We start from the raw sequence: 22132 nt of genomic DNA on the forward strand, positions 1-22132 counted from the left end.
TTGGGAACATTATGTCACCGCCACATCATATGCCCTTGTTCTGTGGCTGAGAGATGACACAGTGACATAGTCCTCAGAGCCAGGAAAGACCCGAGTTAAAACTCTGTTCCTGATAAATACTGGCTATGACGCTAGGCAAATCACTTAACCTTCTAGAGTATGAGGTAATTCTTTACAACTACAGCAATTTGCAGAGCAGGTGCCAACCTTTAGTAGTAGATGGCATTTCCTCACCTGTGAAGGAACTCACAGATTCAGTTCTTATTCTCTTTCCTGTAATATTATAAACATTTTAAAAAAATCTTAAAAGCGTTGGCCTTAAACTGCTAAGACTTTTCTGGAGTTACGGAAAAGTTAGCTTTATGACAATTCCTGAAATACTTCTAAGAGCCACATATACTTGTTTCATCTCTTTCTGTCTTCCATGTACTTTTAGACTTGGAGTTTATGGTACATAGAAATCTCTCAGAGAGATGAATATTAGCTTATGCAAAAGAATATTAGTTTATACACATCTATCAAGTCTGTCCAACTTCTTAGAATTGAGGTCTGCTAGCAACCAAGAACTTGTCCAGAGCAAGGTAACTATGTCGTTGGGACCAGGTATACAGGCTTTAAGTGGGCACCAGCTAATTCCAAGAGTCCATTCTACTTATTATTCAGGAAAAATACTGATTTTTGTGTGGTCCAAGATATTTTTCCTTGACTGAGGACAAAGTCATGTCATGCAGTTAGGTAGCGTATCACAACTCAGTTGAACACCGTATAATTTGGAGGCTAGCGTGCCTTCTCTGAGTATTCAGGAGGTGTGAACTATGTCAAGATGATGGGCCAGCCTTCAAAGATTCCATCTTGCTTTTTCTGTCGTGTTCTGTCTGCCTGTCATGCCCAGGCTGTTTGATTACTTAGCTACTCGTTTCCTCCTCTAATAATATAGTATTCTTTCTACTTCCGTCACCCCGGATTTAGAACAGAGTCGTAGGAGAACTAAAGATTTATCTTTTTTTCTCATATGTTATTCCTAGTCCATTTTGCAATGGTAAGGCATTGTAGGATTGTAAGACACAATACTGAATTTTATATTTCTCTGATAAGCAATGTTCTTGTACATAGTTATATATACTATTTAGAAACTGGAAGTATCCATCCAGTATCCATTGCCCTTCCCAAGATGGTGTCCTAATTGTAGGGGAGAGGAAAGAAAACCTTTTATACACTGTCTAAAGGTGCTTCAAAAAGTTTTGTGAATTTACCCGTGCAACCTTCATGCATCTAGTCACCCCTCTGGTGGTGAGGAAACCCTGGTGCCAGCTCAGCAGGGGTGCAGGATAGATTCTTGTCATTCCCATCATGGTGGCAGGAACAACTTCCTACAGGAATTGCTTTAACTCCAGATGGACCCCCAGAGATCACAGTAGGAGTTCCTTGATGTGATATGTCAGAATAACCTATTGGGTGACTGATATCTTAGAAAGAGACAGGTTGCCAACTTTCAAGTCTCATGTGAAGGAGATTTTGTTGCAAGCTAATTTTGCTTGCTTTCTGAATGTTTTTGAGCACATACTAAGAACACCAAAACCTGAGGAGCAGAAATCAGCATTCACAGAAAGGTTAATTCTAGTTCATTATGGGTATCAATCAACAATCATTTATTTAGGATCCACTATGTGTCAAGCACCATTTAGGCGTTAAAAATATGATGACAAAAATGACAACTTCTCAGGAAGCTTACGTTCTTTTGTGGAAGACAACCTGTGTGTGTGTGACATATATACATATACATATCTATGCATGTATATATACACATACATATATCTATATAAAATTCAAAATAAATTCAAGTTAGTTTAGGCAGGGAAGACAACAGTAATTATAGGAAATCAGAAACCCCTTGCAGATAACACTTAAAGCAGAGTCTTGAAGGAAATGGAGGATTCTTTCTAAAGTGGAGGGAAAGAGGAAAAACATTATTGTACAATGGCACAGTGATGGGAAATGAAACTGTGAGGAGCAGTAAAGGTGGACAATTTAGTTAGATCATGGATTGTGGAAGGGGGATAACATATATGTGTGTATATATGTATGTATGTGTATGTATCTATATACACATGTATGTGTGTGTGTATACTTATGTGTAGTGTTTCTACTAAGAACCTAGGGAAGAAACTTAGACCATAGACCTGGAAGAAACCTTAATGATCAAACCCATTTATTTTACAGAGTGGGGAATTAGACCTAATTAGATGAAGTGATTTGCCTCAAGATATGCAGGTAGCAAGTAAAAATGTGGCATCACTTGACTCCAAATTTGGTGTTTTTTTCTACTTCACTTGCCTCCCACAAACTGACAGAAATTTCTTGAACAATGTAGTTACCCAAGGTAAATGTCTAGGGTTTCTTTTATCATTTTTCGTGGTGATAAATCTCTGAACTGCACTGAATAACTTTTATAATTTATCTTAATTGACAGGTAACAAGGAAGGAACTCAGTTTTCTACATTCTGGGTGCTGCTGAGTATTCTTTTGAGTGCCATAGCTATGCTATGCAAAGAACAAGGGATCACAGTGCTGGTAAGGTTTCTGAAATAGAAACTGAACGCTGATTAGTCTTATACATCTGCCAGTTGTTTCAACTCTCATGTTGTTGCTGATTAGTGACACTGTTGCCCACATATATGCATTGTTATGACCCATCCTGGCATTTTCGTGAAGTTTTTCAGCAACATATGTTGAGTCCACCTGCCAGTCAAATTCATTGTGGGCTGTCAGTTCAGTCTTCATGCCCCACTTACTGAGAAACAATTTAACTTATACTTGTTGATAGTATGTTCTTTTCCCATTTCTTATTAAATGACACTCTGAGATGCAAAGCTTTTCTTTCTCTCATCTGTATCTGAATTTGAATGCCTACTCAAAGTCATGATTCTTTCTGGGATAACCACTTGTGGTTTTCCAGTGAGGATGATTATTACTTCAGACAGAGAATTGGCTATAAGCTGTAATTTGTAAAGAATGATCAACAAGAGCAGTTTAGATTTTAAAATAACACTGATGTGTTTATTAAACAAATATTAAACAAATGTCTCAGAAAAAAAGAGAGGAACTGCAAAAAAATATGATTGTTGCCTAATGGACTCAAAACTTTTGGGACTGATCAGTGGCTCGTTGAGATAATTTCTCGCATTTTATTATGGCATCATTATGGCATCAAAAGCATTTTCATTCCTAGATTTGGTAGATGCAGGTGAAATTTCACGTGTTTAACCTAGTAGTTATGAAAGGTTGACAAGACTGGCTTTCTCAGTGAATTTTGCCCTATGATTTTGGGCATAAAGAAACTTCTGTAGGTTTTGGGGGGCTTTTTATGTGTAAAGGTGACACTCAAACTGTCCTCTGTCCCCAAGATATCACGTGCCATAAAGAGTCTTTGTAAAGTTTAAATAAGTTGTCTAGCTCTCAGCTTAGTACCTAGAAATATCTACAACAATATTGCTTAAAATGGGATTTTGTACAAAATTGCTGAACTATAACAATATTGCTTAAAAATAATTTTTGTTTTCAGAGGGTTCTGATCAACCTAGACATGTTATAAGTTCACTGACCTTAATTTAGAAAATGTTAATTGCCTTGTATACTATATTCAGAATACATGTTTTACATTATCCAAGTATTTTTGAAGATGATTTATAGGTGAATTTTGAGGAGGAAATATAAGCTACTAGATCAGATATTCAGTTACTTAGAGAATATTCAACCAGAAAAATATCCTTAATAATTTTAACTGTTTGTAGCAATGGTTTTTTTTGTTTCATTTGAATTATTAAAATCTACCATTCTAAATGATAATATCTGTATAACCTGAGTGAGTGTGTAGAGAGTCAGCATTGCATAGGGGTTAGACAGTCATATCTGAAAACACGAAGACTTAAGCTTCAAATCCTGACACTGGATGTATGACCATGAGCACAAATCACTTATCTTCTTTGAGCCTCAGTTTCAAATCTGTAAAAAGGGAATAGAAATAACATATAGTTTCTACCTCACTGTATGAGGCTAATATGAGAATTATCAAAAATTTTATGTAAAAGATTAATATTGAAGTGTGTAATGTGTAATTGAAGAATTTTTTTTCCTGGTAGTGATGAAATTAGCTTATTTCTTCTGTAATTTGCTATTTTAGTTTTGTTTTCAAGTTTATCATTTCTTTCGTCATTCAACAGGAGTACTAATTGGAGTAGTCCAATTAATCCAACCCTGAACAATGTTTCCATTGATCAACACCTCCCAGAACTATTTGTGAGGTGGATCAGCTCTCGCTTTCTCTGGTTTAAAGTGCCATAATGGAGAGACCCAAATAATTCAGAAATAATGTTACCCTTATTATTTTTAATCTTCATTGTAGCCTCTTTACTTGACTAAAGCACTTTACTTCTGCCCTAACAATGTAATAGTATGTATCTTAAAAATAAGGGACGAAATAGGTTATTGTAGGTAGGAATGAGAAGCAGTGTAGTGGAGGTTAAAGACATACTAGATGTGGAATCTGAGGATCCCACAGTTCCAAACCCAGTTCTGCCACTTAACTACTTATATGACCTTTGGCAGTTAGCCTCCCCAGACATTTTCTTTATATGTAAAATAATGGGGTTGGACTAAATCAGGAATTCTTAACTTGGAGTCCAGTGAGCTTTTTAAAAATATATATTTTGTTAACTGTATTTAAATATAATTAGTTTTCTTTTTGATCCTGTATATTTTATTAAATATTTTATTCTTGTATGTATTTATTTCATAATAAAAACATTATTTTAAGAATATTTTCTTATATAGGCTTCACCAGACTGCCAAAGGGGCCCAAGACTCAAAAAAAAGTTAAGAATCCCCAATCCAGATGGTATCTAAACTCCCTTTTAGCTCTAATTCCTACAGTTCTAAAAAAGGCATAAATGCTACCCAGGGAGACACTGCTAGAGTTAAGAAAATAGGAGCTGTATCTCCCAAACCTCCTGTGTGGGGAGGGAGGTGACAGATTACCATATCTACTGAAGAGGTATTTCTAGGAGAACCTACTTTCTGAGGAGATACTGTAAAGTTTCAGGAAATAAGCTTTGTGCTCAAGTCACTGATGTGACTGTTTTTGAATGTCTATATGGCATGGCCAAAAGAGTGCTACATATATAGTTAGGTTGGACCTGGGTTTGAATGAAACCTCTGTTGTGTGTGTGGTAGGAGAAGGATGAGATGACTGAGTAAACAAAGGTTCAAGCTCCCAAGCATATCAATTTATTAAGCATTGCATGCCAATTGCCTAACAAATCAGGACTAATCACCTTCCTCAGCTTTGGCACTGGACCCCAAATACAGAGGGAGACAGACTTTTATACATTAAAAACAATGAAATAGGGCCAATTAATTAAAAGGAAACAATCAGGAAACATTGGGTATTCTGATTTCTAATTGGAGGAAATATTAGGGATTTTCTGAGTTGGGAAAGGGAGAGCAAACAAGTACAGTTCCCTTGAAATCAGAAAAAGAGGTGTCCCAGTCCCCTCAAGCATCTGCACACAATCAAAGGATGATAACTTAATAGTTGATTGATTGGTATCATTTTTCAGATAAGAGACATGGATTGCTTGAGATGTATAATTACGGGGGGAAGAAAACTCCTTACAATTAGTCTGTGGATGTGACCAGGTTTTTGGTCAGCATAACCTAGATCCTTAGTTAAGGGTCTCTAAGCAGCAGGTAGAGGTGGTCCAGCTACACAGGACTAGGTACAAACAGTATAATTCTCACAATTGAATAAAGTTTTCTCACAAGACAGAAGCTGGATTAGACCCAAAATTGAATAGAAAGGGAACTGAGCTAGTTCCAGAATTGAGTCACAAGATAGAGTCAGTGTGATTCACACAGTTCCCATAATTAACCACTTGCTGTGCTAATCCCCTCAATTCCCTCAGTTTCCTCAAGTATCACTTACTTATAAACCAAATTTGTAAGTTTTTTTTCATGTATTCATAATAAGAATTACAAAAGTCAGGTTATAGATCAAACTACTTAGAGGGTTTCCAATGGACTAATTTTTGAGAAGGGAGATTTTCATGTTACCAAGATCACTAAGAAAACATAAAAACCATGAAACAAAAGGCCAAAGCAATACAATAATTATCAGTAATATTAACTAACATCAACTCTCCTTATATCCTAGTAACCCACTCCCAGTGTCCATTTAATCATCCCATTTTGAGTCTAGATGTTTCATGTAGCTGTCTGGTCCCTGGATATCTTCTCCTGGACATTCTGGAATAAGCTTCATTCTCAGGGCATTTCTGAAGATTCTGGTTCCAAACCGCTTATAAAGGTTCTTGGATAATTCTGCTAAAATCTGCCAAGAATAAGACTTAGTACATTTTAGTACAATCTCTTAAATTTGGTTTTCCAATAACTAGTTCATGTGATGAAAACCAGCTCAAATCTTATAGTTCTGATCTAATTAACAACATTATAAGAACCACATCAAATTAGGAACTCATAAATTCACCTGAAACTTCAGAGAATTTCAGTATTTATACAGCACTTACTGTTTTTATCTTAGCTAAACCGTGTACCTGATGATAAGAATCCTTAAAAAAAATTCATGCATGTCTGACTTGTAAAATGAACTCTTCTGTCTTTTAAAATTGACTGCAAGGTGGAGCAGTGGATAGAGATCTGAGCTTGGAATCAGGAAGAGATGAGTTCAAATGCAGCCTCTGGTACTTACTAGCTTTGTGAACATGGGCAAGTCACTTAACACTATCTGCCTGCCTCAAGGAAATAGCAAACCACTCCAGTATCTTTGCCAAGAAAACCCCAGATGAGATCACAAAAGAATGGACATGACTGAAACAACTGAACAAAAATCTTTTAAAGTTTTTAGATATTCTAAAAATGGGAAAAATAATTTCACTTTCTTTACAATTATCAGTATATAATTAAATGTAAACCCTCAATCCAATTTTGAGAACTTATTACTAAAATATGCTGAAAGTCTGAATTTCCATAGAAGATGCATTTGGAAGCCAATCATATTTTACACACACACCCACACACCCACCCCCACACACGTGTATATATGTGTGTATGTGCATATACACACATATACATACACACATGTATACATACACATACATGTATACACATATAGAGTTCTTAGAGAAAATAGTCTAATCCTTTTGCTTTCTCAAAATTTACTATACCATTTAATGAGAAAATTTATATTATATCTTTGTCTTATTACTTTAATTCCCCTAATAATAATTACTCTAATTCCCCCTTCTGGAGGATATCATCCTATAATTTGATTACAAATACAGATTAAAATTGTAAGATTCTTCATACTCACCTTCTGTTATAGTAACTCAGAGATGAAACAACTCAGAGGTGTTCCAGTATCAATCTATTAATTAATAGATTTAGTATTGTACTTACACAACTTCTACTATTCACTTGCCCTTATTATACAAATTTTCTATGAAAGGAAAAGGAAGGACATAGTTATAACAGTGGCAAGACTTGTCCGTCAAGGGCAGTGTATACCATAATAGGGGAAAACTCCATAATAGGGAAAAGTTCTGTTTGATTGCAGGTATGAGTCATGATCATGTAGTCACAGGGTATCAAAAGCAAGGCTCAGGATTAACCAGGTGGGGAAATTTCCTGTTCATCAAAGAAAAAAAATAGCACAATGAGGAAACTGAGTCAAGAGGAGTTTACCTTAGACCATGACAAAGTTGTCTCCTCAACTTTTTCTCAGGGATATATTAACTTGTAGTTCTCAGAATGCAGCATATGCTGTTTTCTCCTATTGGTCTCATGACAATTCAGACAACCATTCCCATAATCAAAACCCCAAACAACAGTAAATTATAGTCTCAAACGTTTTTAGCTCAAATAACAAAATTTCACTAACCACAACTTAGGCTTAAATATTGTTAATTTCTTATGTATCCCTACATTTACATTTCATTTATCCTTTACTTATAAATTTAACCACATTCTGGAGTTTCAGACATACAACAAATACTTGATAGTTGACTCATATTAATGTATTAAAGTTACATTTTTAAACCACCCTATACATTTTCATAATTTTTGTAAGTAGTGGTCAAAAATTTTCAAATGAAAATTCACTGTTATAGTAAACATTATCAGCATCAGCATCATCATTATTATCTGTTTTAAGACAAAATATACCCCATTAAATATTTAACAATTTTTAGGTGTTTTTATTAACACTTTTAAAGGTTCAATTCATAATCTAACCGCATCCAGATTTTTAAAAAGTTGTTTTTCTAACAGCATTTCTGTTATAATGGTTTTTTCTAAATTTCACAATATAAGAAAAATTTAGAAATACAATAATAAACACAATATCCTACATTTACAACATGAAATAAAATCTATTACTATTCTGATGACTTCAGTTGAATGCAGTTTCAAGTTATTTTATATAGAAAATCATTTATCTTATTACCTTTGGCATTTTATATTAATCACATCTTACATCTGGTGTGCAGTTACATTCAATTAAATAATAACAATGGTCAACCTTCATATAGTGATTACCATATGCCAGTCACTGTTTAAACACTTCACAGTCATGATACTAGTTGGTCCTCACAACAGCCCTGGGAGTTTGGTACCATTGTTATTTTCCTCCTTATAGATTAGGAAACTAAGGCAAACAAATAAAATAACTTGCTTAAGGTTACACATCTAATAAATTTCTGAGACCAGAGTGTAACATAGGTTTCCTTGCATTTTTCCAGCTTTTTTCCCCCAACACCTTTATTTGAGAACCTGAACTACAATGAGGGAGGGTCTCTGAGCTGGGGGAGTCACAGGAAGTCTTTGAGCTGAATCACAGGGGTTCTCAAAACTGGGGTAAGAGGAATCTCTGATCTGAGTTGAAGGTGAGAGAGGAATCTCTGAGCTGGAATAGGGGCTCAGGGCATCCTTGATCTGGGATAGGGGTCAGAAGGGGATCTTTGATTTAAACAATCCTTTTTTCATGGGCAAAGAAGGGTAAATTTAAACTGCAAGCCACATACCTATTTTTTTTTCTTTATTTTAGGATTACTTTCAAATTATCAACCTTCCTTTATTACACTAAGACTGTAGGTCTGTCTTAGTGTATAATAATAAAATATAGCTTATATAATATATAATAATAAGAGAAACCTAAGTGTGATTTACCCTTGAAATTTTTACAAAATTTAATTCTTATTTTTCCTTAAAATAAATTTTACAGAGAGATCCCCCAAATTCACTAAGGCATTTTAACATATGTTACTGAGTAAAAATGATTAATCTCCAAACTCCTTAATGATTAATCTCCAATCTCCTTAAATTCCAGACCTCCAAAATCTACTAAGATGTTTTTTTGGCAGTTTTACAAACCAGGAAAAAAGTTTTCCTGTCTATGATTATGTGACTTTATCTCTTTAACTCCCAACATGTCCAAAGCTAAAATGACAAAGAAAAAGTATCTTGCAGTTTTTTTTCCTCTTTTCTTATAACCTAATCTCCTGTTGAAAGCCTAAAGTGGGAGTTAGTTGTGCTTAACTAGGACAACTGCTTCAAGTATGAAACTTCATTGATCTTTCCCCTCTTTCACTTCAGTCTTTTAGTAGTTTTTTTGGTTGGTTGCATTTTCCCATTTTGAAATCTTTTAAGGTAACACAATCTATGGCCAACACAAGCACAATATAAGGCAGATATTTTCCTAAATTTTACCAAGACATAAAAACATAGACAAAAATAATAAGAAACCAAAAGTTCATCTGATCAGAATAAGATTTTTCAATGGCTAGCCTTAATTTTTTTTTCAGTTTGCAATAACAGAAAGAACTAAATTGGGAATCCAAAACAAATTACCACTTGAATCCCTTGCAGATTTATGTCAGATGTCACATAACTCAATAGCATGCTGTTTAGTCATTCTTGTAACTATCAGGTCCCATGCTACCAAATTTTACTTGAAGGGGAACACACTGGTATTTTACTACGACCAGAACCCATAATCCTTCTCCAGGGGAAACCTTAATCCTTAACTTAAATTTAATCTAAACTAAACCCTAAATTCCCCTCTCTGGAGGACCCTTCTCCTGGTGGGAACTAACTTAACCTAAACTAAACCCCAAAATCTCCTCTCCTCGGGGAATGATCTCCTGAGGCAAGCTAACTTAACCTAAACTGCAGTCTAAATTTCCCTCTTGTGGGGCACCTCCATCCTGGGGTAAGCTAACAACCTAACTAACTCAGAAGAAAAAAGGATCAGGAGCAGAAATCAGTCCTCTGGAGGCAGTCTTTCATGGGAAAAGTCCCTTAGTGAAAGATTAATCAAAGTACTCTAGGGAGTTTTTCTGGAAGGCTATTGGCCACAGGATGGAGTCCTGATTCAGCCCAGCTCAGCTCACCAAAAAACTGGGGCAGGGGGAAAGATGAAACGACCGAGGAAACAAAGGTTCATTCTGTTGAGCATATTGATTTATTAAGCATTCCATACCAATTACCTAACAAATCAGGACCTTCCTCAGCTTTGGTATTGGACCCTGAATATAGGGGGAGACGGACTTTTATACGTTAAAAACAATCAAATAAGGCCAAATAATTAAAAGGAAATAAGTAACTAGGATACAACTTTAGGTAACCTAATTTGTAATTGGTGGAAAGATTAGGGACTTTCCAAGTTGGGAGCGGGAGAATGAACAAGTACAATTCCTTGAAATTAGAAAAAGAGGTATCCCATGTGATCAACCACAAATCACTACATTTCTCTGAACTTCCTTTTCCTGTTAACCATAAAATTGGGAAAATACCTGAAAGGTAATTCCTTCACAGGTTTTTTGTGAATGGGATGATGTGTATATTTTGCAAGCATTGAAACACTATAGTAAATGTCAATTATTAAGCATATTACTCTAGTCACCATGGGACATGCAAAAAACCATTCAGTTTAATTCAGAAGCATTTATAAACACCTGCAAAATTCATGACACTGTATAAGAATAAAAGTTCCTCTTTTCTCCTGGGTAAAGACAAATAAATTTCAGTGAGAGACTACTAGGATTTTCTTACTAAGGAAAAGACCAATATAGGAGGGGGCATTTAAATGGTACTTTGAAGAAAACTAAGGTTTCCAAGAGGTAGAGATTAGTAAGGGGAGCATGCTAGGCATGGAAATAGAAATTAGAAGGCTTTATACAGGAAATAGCAAGTAATTCAGTTTCTTGGCAAGAATATAGAGGATACAAAGGAAAATAATATGAAACAAGAAAGGCATCATAGACTACCTGGTAGGAGCCTTAGCTATCACCAAGTTATAGGTGAGTTAACTGAGGCAAGAGGTACCTGAGACACAGAGACATAGTTAGGAGGGACCTGGAACCTTGGCTCAAAGTCATAGAGATGGGAGAGCTTTAAAGACCAAACATAGGAGTTTGCTTTTATCAGAAGCAATAAAGGAGCACTGGAATTTTCTCTGTGGGGGAATAACATTTAAACCCCTGGATCAGTCATCTCTTGTCATCACCTGGGAGCTTCCACCTTTCACTATTTTCTCTCACTCTCTTTGAACATTCCATTTCATGTTCAGTCTCTTCTTACCACCTGCAAAGATTGAGATGAATTGGGGAAAGCAGATAGATAGATAGACAGACTGACAGATAGAGGGACAGAGGAAGGAAGGAAGGAAGGAAAGGAGAAAGGGATAACTCATAGGCAATATGTACCAGGTGCTGTGCTAAGTGCTAAAGATAGAAATACAGACAAGCAAAACAGTCTCTGTCCTCAAAAAGGTTCCCTTCTAATCAAGAATGACAATGTATGGAGGAGTACTGGATCGCTGAGGAGATGACCAGGAGGTAGCATAGGAACCTGAGTTCTGGCAGCGGAGCCCAGTGTCCTAGGGACAGAGTGCTGGTTCTGATGAGATGAGGACTCTCAGAGAACAGAAAAGAAATGTTTGTCAGTTGCCTCCTTTTTCACATTGCATAGGTAAAAATCTTGTGGAAGTAATCTCTATGTTGCAAGTGGTTAAAAATATATATATATATACATATATGCACACATGTATGTACATACATACATATACATATATACCCACATACATATATATATGTATGTATGTATATATATACATTTGGTTGGTTCTTTTTATAAAGATAAGTGGATCCTTTCTGAAATGCTTCCTTGATGACCTTAAATTTCTACCTATACCATTTCCCATACTGCTTTCATTAAAAACAGCAGATGTTGATATTAGTACAGTCATAGGTGTGATATATGATTTGATAGAATGAATAATTGACATACTAATTAATCCTAAGGTGTTATCATGTAGAATCATAAAATTTATGTTTAAGAAATAAGTGGGACCAGTACTCTACTTGCCTGGGTACTCATTCTATAATAACAATAAAGTTGCATAGTGGTATAAAACAGAGAAAGACTTTTCCATCATTAATTAGTATTTTTGTTGTTTTTTTACAGGGTTTCAATGCTGTGTTTGATGCGCTGGTGATAAGCAAATTAAATATTTTAGAAATTGTTCAAAAGGTACGATATAAAGACAAGTCATTAGAGGTGAGTATATATGTTCTTTAGGCAAGACATCCAAAATGTCAAGTACTACAGAAGATTAAAATTCCATTTTCATTATATTTCATGGGATTTTCGCATTTTAAAATAATCTTGCTGCTAAAACACATCAAAGTCGTTAAGATACAATTGCTCTGCTGGTTTACTTAGCTACACACATTGCTACTTGGCTACCACTACTATCACTGTCAGTATCTTTGCTTTTTTTTTTCCTTTTAGAGTATCGGATGGCTTAAGAATGGGGGCCTTCTCTTCAGACTGACTCTCTTGGTTTTTGGAGGGGCAACAATACTTTATATTCGCTGGAGAATTATGGGCACTGGGCCACCAGCTTTTACTGAAGTTGACAATCCAGCCTCTTTTGCAGAGAGCATATTTGTCAGAGTAAGTCTGGAATCTTGCCATTTGGATTTCTTTGTTTCAGAGATTCCTGTTTTTTCATTGGTGATGAGTCCTTTAGACCTACCTTTGATAGCATAGTTAGTGCTTATTTTTTAAGACTAATGCTTATTCTAAGATTAGACCTGGTTCTTAGCACCAGGAGTTAGGGCAACAGACAGCTATTTTTCCTTTCTCCTTTGTGACAGAAAGGAAAAAGTTGTTCTTTGTTTTAAAAAGTAAGATTTTCTTCCTGTCTTATGGATTTTCATTACTCTTAATCCTTCCACCCCACCTTCATTGAAGGACATTATGGATTGGTGTTAGATGACAAGAGACATTAGTTTTATCCAACAATAACATGAAGACCCTTTTAAAATTATTTGGACTTGCTTTATTTTTTCTAAAGGCCAAGAGGGAGGTAGTCAAATGGGAGATTTTGTCTGTGCTATACATAGCAAGGAGGATTGAGGAAACTATACAAGAATTCCATTACAGGGAACTCCTTTCAGGGAACTAGAATAATAACACTCCCACTATTGACTTTTTATGTGTACAGATAGTATACATCACTTTGTACATGGGAATGTGGTTTGACCTCAGGTTAAAACAAATAGACTTTTTACTTTGGTGCTTTTAAATGGGTTTGCTGCATTTTACTTGTTGAAATCTGAAAGTAGTTTTGCCATATTACAAAATACAGTCCCATGTCCCAAACAAAACTTTTCAGATTTTACTTCACCCAACTTTTCTCATTTTTAACAAGAAATGTCTTAAAAACTCGAAGTGAAGGTAGGATTTATTTTTTTAAGTTCAGTATCAAATAAATGTTTGTTTTCCTTTTGACTGACAGGCTATAAACTATAATTACTACTATTCATTGAATGCATGGTTGCTGCTGTGTCCCTGGTGGCTGTGTTTTGATTGGTCAATGGGCTGTATACCCCTTATTAAGTCCATCAGTGACTGGAGAATAATTGCCCTAGCAGCACTTTGGTTCTGCCTAATTGGTCTAATATGCCAAGCTCTGTGCTCTGAAGACAGCCATAAGAGAAGGTAAGAGGCAGTGCTGAATTTTAAACTCTACACTAGGTTGAGTCAGTAGTATTTTGCTAGATTCAGTACTGATCATTTTAATGATTCACTGGAAACAGTATCGAGAAGTACATGTTTCAAATAAATATTCATGGAGATTACTACAGTTTTCATCCCAGTTTGGGCCCATCATCAGCAGTGACTAGTGGGATGCAAACTTGGAGGAGGAGGTACGGATGGCTGCTTTACTTTTTAAAATCCCCGTGAAGTGGCATTTTGAGATCCTTAACGCCATAGGTGGTAAAGAGTAATTTGTGGTCAGAACAGAGAGTGTAATTGATGTATGTTGCGGGCCATCATTTCACAATTCTCTTTTTAAAAAAACACCCTTATGAAAGCTGTAGTGATTCTTTCTGTGATCGTGGTTTGATACAAAATAAACTGCTGTCCCAAAGAGATTACTCTTTACTGCTAAAAAGGTTATTGAGAAAATAATTGGAAAAAAACTGTTGTGTTTTGAGAAAAAGAAAAGTAGGTTTACATCCTCCTGTAAGCAAAAGTCTTTTTTATTGCCATTAAATTATTAGTTTCTCAAAATAAATTAAGTTCTGAGTTTGCCAGTGCTTTTAAATAGGTTGTAGTTTTAAAGAAAAATAAACTCTTATCCTCATGCAGTCATTTCTACAAGTGAAGTGGGATTGGTTTTTGTAAATAGCTTAAGAACAGGGTTCATGAAAGAAGGCTTCAAATTTTATCTAACTTATTAATCACTCTATTTCCATTTATTGTTTGTAATCATCTCTCTCGTTCAGCCTATTTCCACAACTATATTTGAGTGATCAACACTCTTTCTCTTTGCTTAAGGATATTGAAGGTGACATAGCCCCCCATAAAAGAAAGACATAAAACAAAACACATTTTCAGTTATCATATTCATGTAATCCTTAAAATAAAGCTCTCACTATATAAAGTATTTTTAGTAAAGTTTCTAAAGACAGTTATTTCTGTTTAAACCCACAACACATAATTAGGTAACATTTTTATTGATCTCATTCTGTATTTAAATAGTATAAGATATCTTAAGGGTGTTCTAATTAATAAGCCTACAGAAATGGACATAATTTTACTTAAATTTATTAGAGTACAAATTTATACTTTATGTATGTACATATATATATATGTATATAACATATGAATTTACTTAATTTATTAGAGTTATAGGTTTTGTGATATGTTTGAAAATAATCTTCCCAGACCATTAGTAGAAAACATTCCACCATCAAAAAGTATTTCGGGTATGTTAGAGTACAGTAGAAGGAAAATGGAGATGGAATCAAAAACCAGGTTTAAAATCTACCTCTTTGTTTTAGTATAACCTCAGGAAAATCATTCAATCTCCTTAGCCCTCAATTTCTTCACCTAAAAAGAGGAGGTTGTATGGGGGAATTTTGAGTGACATGATGCTTTGCTAATAGATAAAACTTCGTCTGTACATTTCTTATATGCTAATTTGCTATCTTACATGCTGAGTAAAATAGTTGGATCTAAGTTATTAGGGAACATATTGTTCCAAATTGCATGGTCCTAGTATCATTGGTTAAAAGTAATGTGTTATATTAGTAATGTTAATTAGTAAAAGTAGTAAATTAGTAAAATTAGTAAATAATTAGTCAAAGTAATTTGTAATAGTATAATATATTAGTAAGAGTAATAATAACATCATGTATGCTCCTGGTCATCCAAATAATATATAATATTATAAGCTGGCAATATATATTTAATCTACTAGCTTTTTGACAGGGAGAAAAAAGGATAACAGGTACAATAACATATTGTTTTATTTATACCACAGAAGATAAGGTTTCAAATTCTGAACAAAATAAATGTCTACTACAAGTTTTTAAAAAATACCTCCATAGTATCTCTTCTTCTTTTCTTTAATTTCCAGATTAAACTCGCACTGATAATAATAGTCATTGTTCAGGTTTTCTGATGATGGTATGACATAGTCCTCAAAAGTGGCTGATTTAATACTTATATGTTGTGCCAAAAAGTGCATATTTTTCTTCTGAAGCTTAAATATAGCCATTTTATTATTCTTTAATTTCTAGAATACTCACTTTGGGATTGGGATTTCTCATTATCCCATTTCTTCCTGCAAGTAACCTGTTCTTCAGAGTGGGATTTGTTATTGCTGAAAGAGTCATCTACCTCCCCAGTATTGGATACTGTGTGCTTCTAACATATGGATTTGGACTACTAAGCAAACATACTAAGAAAAAGGTATTGTCTCTGAAGTTTAATACAGTGGAGAGTGAAGGATTTATTAGTGAAATTTAACACATTTCTCTTTTCTTTAAGAAACTCATTGCTGCTACTGTACTAGGGATTTTACTCATAAACATGGTGCGCTGTATTACCCGCTGTAGCCAGTGGCGAAATGAAGATCTGCTTTTCACAAGTGCCCTGTCTGTGTGTCCTCTCAATGCTAAAGTAAGTTGGCTAACTTAAAAAAAAAGTACTTAAGGGAAATCATTTGACCCCCAACATTCTCTAAGAAGAATATTTTTGGTTCTTTTCACAGCACCAGGCATAGCACCATGGATTAAGAAAAGCAATGTTTTCCATAACTTTTGTAATTACCCTGTAAAATCCCACATCATCAAAATGGCCATTCAAAATTATTTAAATCAGATATTTTAGCCATGTGTCAAAAATTACCTTAAGTATTCGAGATCAAATTGACCAAATTATCCATTGAAATAATTGTAGGGGTGGTGACATTTTGGTGAAATGACCTAAAGGGAGCTTAGTTTATATAGTTATTGCACTGAGTTCTATTAGAATAAAATCACAGACTTTTGGAATTAGCAAGGACTTTGGAGATCATATAGATACTATCAAGGCCTAGATTGAGAAGAAGAAGGAGATTTTAGAAGTCATCTGGTCTAAGTTCGGAGGGATCAAGGGGATCTAGGATTTAGGGGTGGAAAGGGACTCTAGAAATAATTTGGTTCAACATCATCATTTTATAGGTAAGGAAACTGAGCTCAAGAAAGACGAAGTGAACCCTCCAAGGCTCTATAGCTATTACATGGCAGAACTGTGATTCCAACCTCCAGCAATTACTCAAATCTAACGTTCTCGTTTTACAGAGGAGGAAACTGAGATCTGGTAGCAGAGTTAGTTCTCAAATAGAGGTCTTCTGACTCCAATTCAGAGGATCTTTTTCCTAAACTATATTTCCTGACTTTGACCAGACAAATGTCCAGTAACTGGTGGAGGACCAAAATTCAATTACAAGAGCCTATGTAAACTGCAGAGTGTTCATGTTTTTCATAAGTTATCATATTTTGCCCCTCTTCCCTATGAATTGTATGTTCTTCTCTAAGTCTTTGTAATAAATTCCCTTTCCATCTAAGATCAGGGAAAAGAAGAAAGAGTAAAACGAAGGAAACCCTGTGATTGTCTCCTGACATGGACCCTGGCACTTGTACAATATATGATTTACTTATTTTTCTCATATCCCTTACCAAATTGTAAGCTGCTTGAACTCAGAGACTTTTAAAAATTTCATCCTTGTATTCTCCCTGTAGTAGCTAGGACAGTGCAATACACATAGTAGGCGTACAGTACCTATTTACTGAAGGATGAAATTGGCATTTTTAAACATATCAGGAACAAAAGAAAAACTAAATCTTTTAATGAGATCAACAAATCCATAAATTCCTACTCTCTGTAAGACATCTGGCAAAGTGCTGTTTGGAGAAAGAGAATTTTGAAATGTGAATAGTGTATACTAAAGAGATATTCATCCCACTCTGAATAACAGACCTGGACTTAGTTTTTACCTAGAGCAATTTTTAGTCTTCTGTTCTACCTCTCTGCCTCCAAGTAATTAAATAATTAAAATTACTTCATTTCAATTAATTAATCAAGATAAAATTTGAAAATAAGGAACAGGAAAAACCTGATATAACAAGGAAAAATTCATCTCTCTATCTACCTACCTACGGCTTTTAATTACATTTTTCACATTTTCATTGAAAAACATTATACTTGTACCTGATAGGTAGAATATGTGGGGGATTTTTTTGTTGTTACATTGAAACTTTAGGTTTCATACCATTTACTTTATTTGCTTATGGCCACCATCTATATTTGAGCCACCATTTTTACAAATGGATTCTTTGGTTACTTCAGAGTTCTTGAACAAGGAGATAGGACACTTGTGGATACTGGGTTTGTCCAGCCCTGTATAGATGTAAGCTGGAGTAGAGGAATAGAGCCGAATAGATGGAAGAACTATGAAGTTAGGGCATTTGAGATAATATCAATATGTATCTTGAAGTCATCTAAGGTGAGTGCAGAAGTTAGGGTAGAATGACTATTGGGCACTGAACTCTCTGAAAAAGAAGGGAGAATGTCACAGGGTTTTTATAGGTGATGGCTACCCTAATTTGAAAAAGCCCCTATTGACAGCCAACTGGTACCATATTTAAAGCCTATTAGTGTACCCTTCCGGAAGATCATACCCTAAAGGTCATCATCAATAAATGTCTGAAAGAAACTCACACATCAGTTAGAGGCTCGATAGAACTTATAATGTCATACAAATTATAAAGTAGAATGGACAGACTCATACTCCTTCAGTTTCAGATGACCCCCAGAATGTGGATAGAACTATTAGTGGCACCACTCTCAGAATATTATCATTCAACATAACTTTAGCAAACTGAAGAAGTACCCAAATAAATAGTAGTTTCTTTAGACTGAAAAATAGGTTGTTGCATCTGAAAAGAAAAAAACAAAATATTGCACAAATTATAACTAGAACAATTTGTGGCAGAAAAGTTCTGGGAACCTTAATGGACGAAAGATTCACTTTATGTCATCCATATAGTGCTATAGTTTTTTTTTTTTTTAGCAAATATTTAATAGATAACTGAAGTAAAGCATTAAGTAATTGTAAAATCTGTAAGGTAATCATGTGGTGATACTTCTGTATAGGTACTATAAAAAAAAATCTGTCTCGACAGCTAACTCTTTTTTTGTCTTTGAACTATTGGTGACTGGAACAATGCCTTGCACGTGATACTTGCCTGATAGATCTTTTTAATTAAATATAGACTCTATAACTCTAACATAGTTCTGAAGAATGTGTCAGAAATGATTTAAAATTTTACAGTAAAATTTTCAGTTCAACAGACACTTATTAAGTACCTACTACCTGCAGAATACTTGGGATACAAAGACAAAAATGAAATTCTCCTCAATGAGTTTGCATTCGTCTGAGGAGATACAATGTGTACACAGATTAGCAAATACAGAGTTATACTATGTAATTTTAAGGGGGTGGGATATATCAAGAAAAACTTTTTGTAGTTGATGGTTCCAGAAAGAAACTAGAGGGTTTTAAACTAGTGGTAAAGAAACTAGAAGTGAGGCAGGAATTGAAAACAGGAATTGTCTCACTTTTGTCTTTGTATGCCAGCCTTGGGAAATTAGATAATCTGATTGAGTTTTCCGCCCAACTGAAGGTTAATCTAATAAAGCTTTCTATGTGAAGGACAACACTGCATAGGATGATAGGAAAGGATTTGTATCTTCATAATTCTTTCAGATACATTTGTACAGGTTCAGCTCTAAATTGCATATTTTTGTTTTTTTAAAGAAACATAGCACTTTACCAAACACAAATCTCCAATCTAGTAACCAATCCAATATAGTGTCAGTATACTTGAAAAGAGACCTCATAAAAATACAAAGTTAAAGCTATTTCTCTAACTTTAGCAAAGCAAAAGAAGGATAAACTCTTTCCCCTAAACTCACATGGGGAGGGAGGAAAGAAGCAGAAAGCTTCACAATTCTATAAGGAATGACAGATTTTTAAAAAAATAGAATTTGAAATGTGGGAAGCTAAATATGGTTATGAAAAAATTAGACACTTGAAAAATATTAATAAAAGTAGTCACAGAAGTAAATCTCAAGTTGTCTCTGTAGTCTTTAGCTACCAGCATGCTCCCAAAATAAAAGCTGAAACCATTTCCCCCCTCAGAGTTCTAGGTTATAAACAGAGTAAAAAGTCTTAAAAGTTTTTGGAAAGTGATTGGTGAATAGTTTAGGTGCAACTATAGAGAACTACTACCCTGTTTCCTCAGAGATAAGAGAGATGCTGTCTATGTGTTATAGAGCTGGACTTTGTGATCATTCTACTACCCCTTGTTGACTGAAATTCTATAAATATATTGACTCAGTAGTGACTTTCTAAAACTCTTTTTCTTCTGAAGACTTGAGACAAACAGATATCTCACATGGGTTTTTGAGTCTAAGCATAAACTGCTCATAACTTCTGATCATATCTCGTAGTTTAGACTGCTAGAAAATTGTGGCTACTGCAATGCTGGTTATTACAAGTGATAAGTGACCAGAAGGAAATACCATATGCCTGAAACAAAAAGAAATGAGGCTAAGCTACAGCATCAAATAATAATGGTAATTCACATTTATATATGATTTCATAGGCTCATATATTGTTTTTGTTCATCCTTCATTCTCAAAGAGGACCATGACATCAGAAGGGTGATGTCTTGACTTGCAAGTGAATTGGATTTAAGTGAGGCACAACTGTGCAAGGTCACCAGCCTCACTCTCCTCCATTGGAGGAGTAATTGGAGTCCAATGGCAAGACATAGGTCAAGAATACTGGTTATAACCCCATAAGGATCATGGATTTAAAGGTATAAGGGATCTTAAGACTCATCTAATCCATAGCCTTTAGAGGAGGAAACTGAGGTTAACAACTCTGTGAAATAGGTACTTATGGGAATTAGCCTTATTTTACACAGAAGGAAACTGACCACAAAGCTAGTAAATTTCTTGACAATATAGATTATGAAACACTGAAGTGGACTATTAAGAGACACTGAATCTCAGATTTTAAAAAATATGGATGTTTATCTTCCTGGGGCATCATAATCATCTTGCTGCTAAATTAACTTAAAGTTCTGTACATCTTTTTTAAATTCTGTCATATTCACAAGAGAACGGTGACTTCAGGTATAATATGAAATTATGTAACTAGGTCTAATAAATAGTTGACCTTTTTATGAACTTAAAGAAAAGCATAAAAGGTGCTTCCTTGGACAGCCAGGTAAATCAGTAGCTAGAGAACTGAACCTCAGTTCAGGAAAATCTGATTTCAAATCCTCCCTCAGACATTTACTTAGCTGTGTGACCCTGGGCAAACTAAGTAACCTCTCTCTGCTTTGGTTTCTACATAATAACACCATCTAGATGTCTCCCAGGGGTGTTATGCAGATAAAGTGAAATATTTGTAAAGCACTTTGCAAACATCAAGGTACTATGTAAATGCTAGATATGTCTCATTTCAATGTTAAAAAGTCTTTTTCATTATGCAATTTGTGGAGTTGGCCAAAGAACAATGGATTTCTTCAAGCTTCTCTTTAATTTTATTTGCTGATCTGCCATTTTATTTTTAATGTCACTAAAAATAAATTGCCTATTTTCATAGATGTTAATAGATTTACTTTTCTATTTTAAAAATACTAATCACTTAACTCCCCTTCTATTTATTCCCCTCTAAGGAACTCAGATTTCTTTGTAGGATCCATGTAATTCATCCTCATTATCTTCTCTGAATAATTTAGAAGGAATATGGTATATCTTCATTTTCCAGACTGGAAAACTGAGGCATCAAAAGATTTATTGACTTTATGTAGATTCCGTAACGATGGAGCTGTGAAGGCTAGAAAAAATCCAATTTGTGCTATTTCTATAAGATCATACTATCTCCTTTGTAAATTAATCTCATGATATTTGTGCATTTGTGGTTAAAAGAAAATCCAAGTAAATTCTTGTATTGTGTAGTATTTAAGTGCGTGAATAGTTTTTAAACTAATAGGAAGCTCAGTTCTTATGCAAAATGACTTTTCCTTAAGCAAATAGTACAATAGTGCTACTTTTTAAGAATTGATTTTATGCCATAGTGGAGATAACACCAAGCCAAGAGTCAGGAAGAACTGAGTTCAAATCCAGCCTCAGACACTTCTTTACT

At 34.7% G+C, this 22132-nt stretch overlaps 1 protein-coding gene across 3 annotated transcripts in view; it reads left to right on the plus strand.

Annotated features, from left to right (window-relative positions):
- TMTC4 (transmembrane O-mannosyltransferase targeting cadherins 4) overlaps positions 1-22132 on the plus strand; it is a 93957-nt gene that overhangs the window by 47956 nt on the left and 23869 nt on the right. For 2 of the 3 annotated variants that reach the window (XM_072622035.1, XM_072622033.1), the window contains exons 6-11: positions 2471-2571; positions 12535-12627; positions 12862-13026; positions 13874-14076; positions 16167-16338; positions 16417-16548. In XM_072622035.1, the coding sequence (XP_072478136.1) occupies positions 2471-2571; positions 12535-12627; positions 12862-13026; positions 13874-14076; positions 16167-16338; positions 16417-16548 (866 nt within the window). The remainder of the gene's footprint in view (positions 1-2470; positions 2572-12534; positions 12628-12861; positions 13027-13873; positions 14077-16166; positions 16339-16416; positions 16549-22132) is intronic. The other variant, XM_072622034.1, reaches the window with a different exon arrangement.

Source organism: Notamacropus eugenii, chromosome 6 (assembly GCF_028372415.1).
Source record: "Notamacropus eugenii isolate mMacEug1 chromosome 6, mMacEug1.pri_v2, whole genome shotgun sequence".
NCBI classification, from domain to species: domain Eukaryota; kingdom Metazoa; phylum Chordata; class Mammalia; order Diprotodontia; family Macropodidae; genus Notamacropus; species Notamacropus eugenii.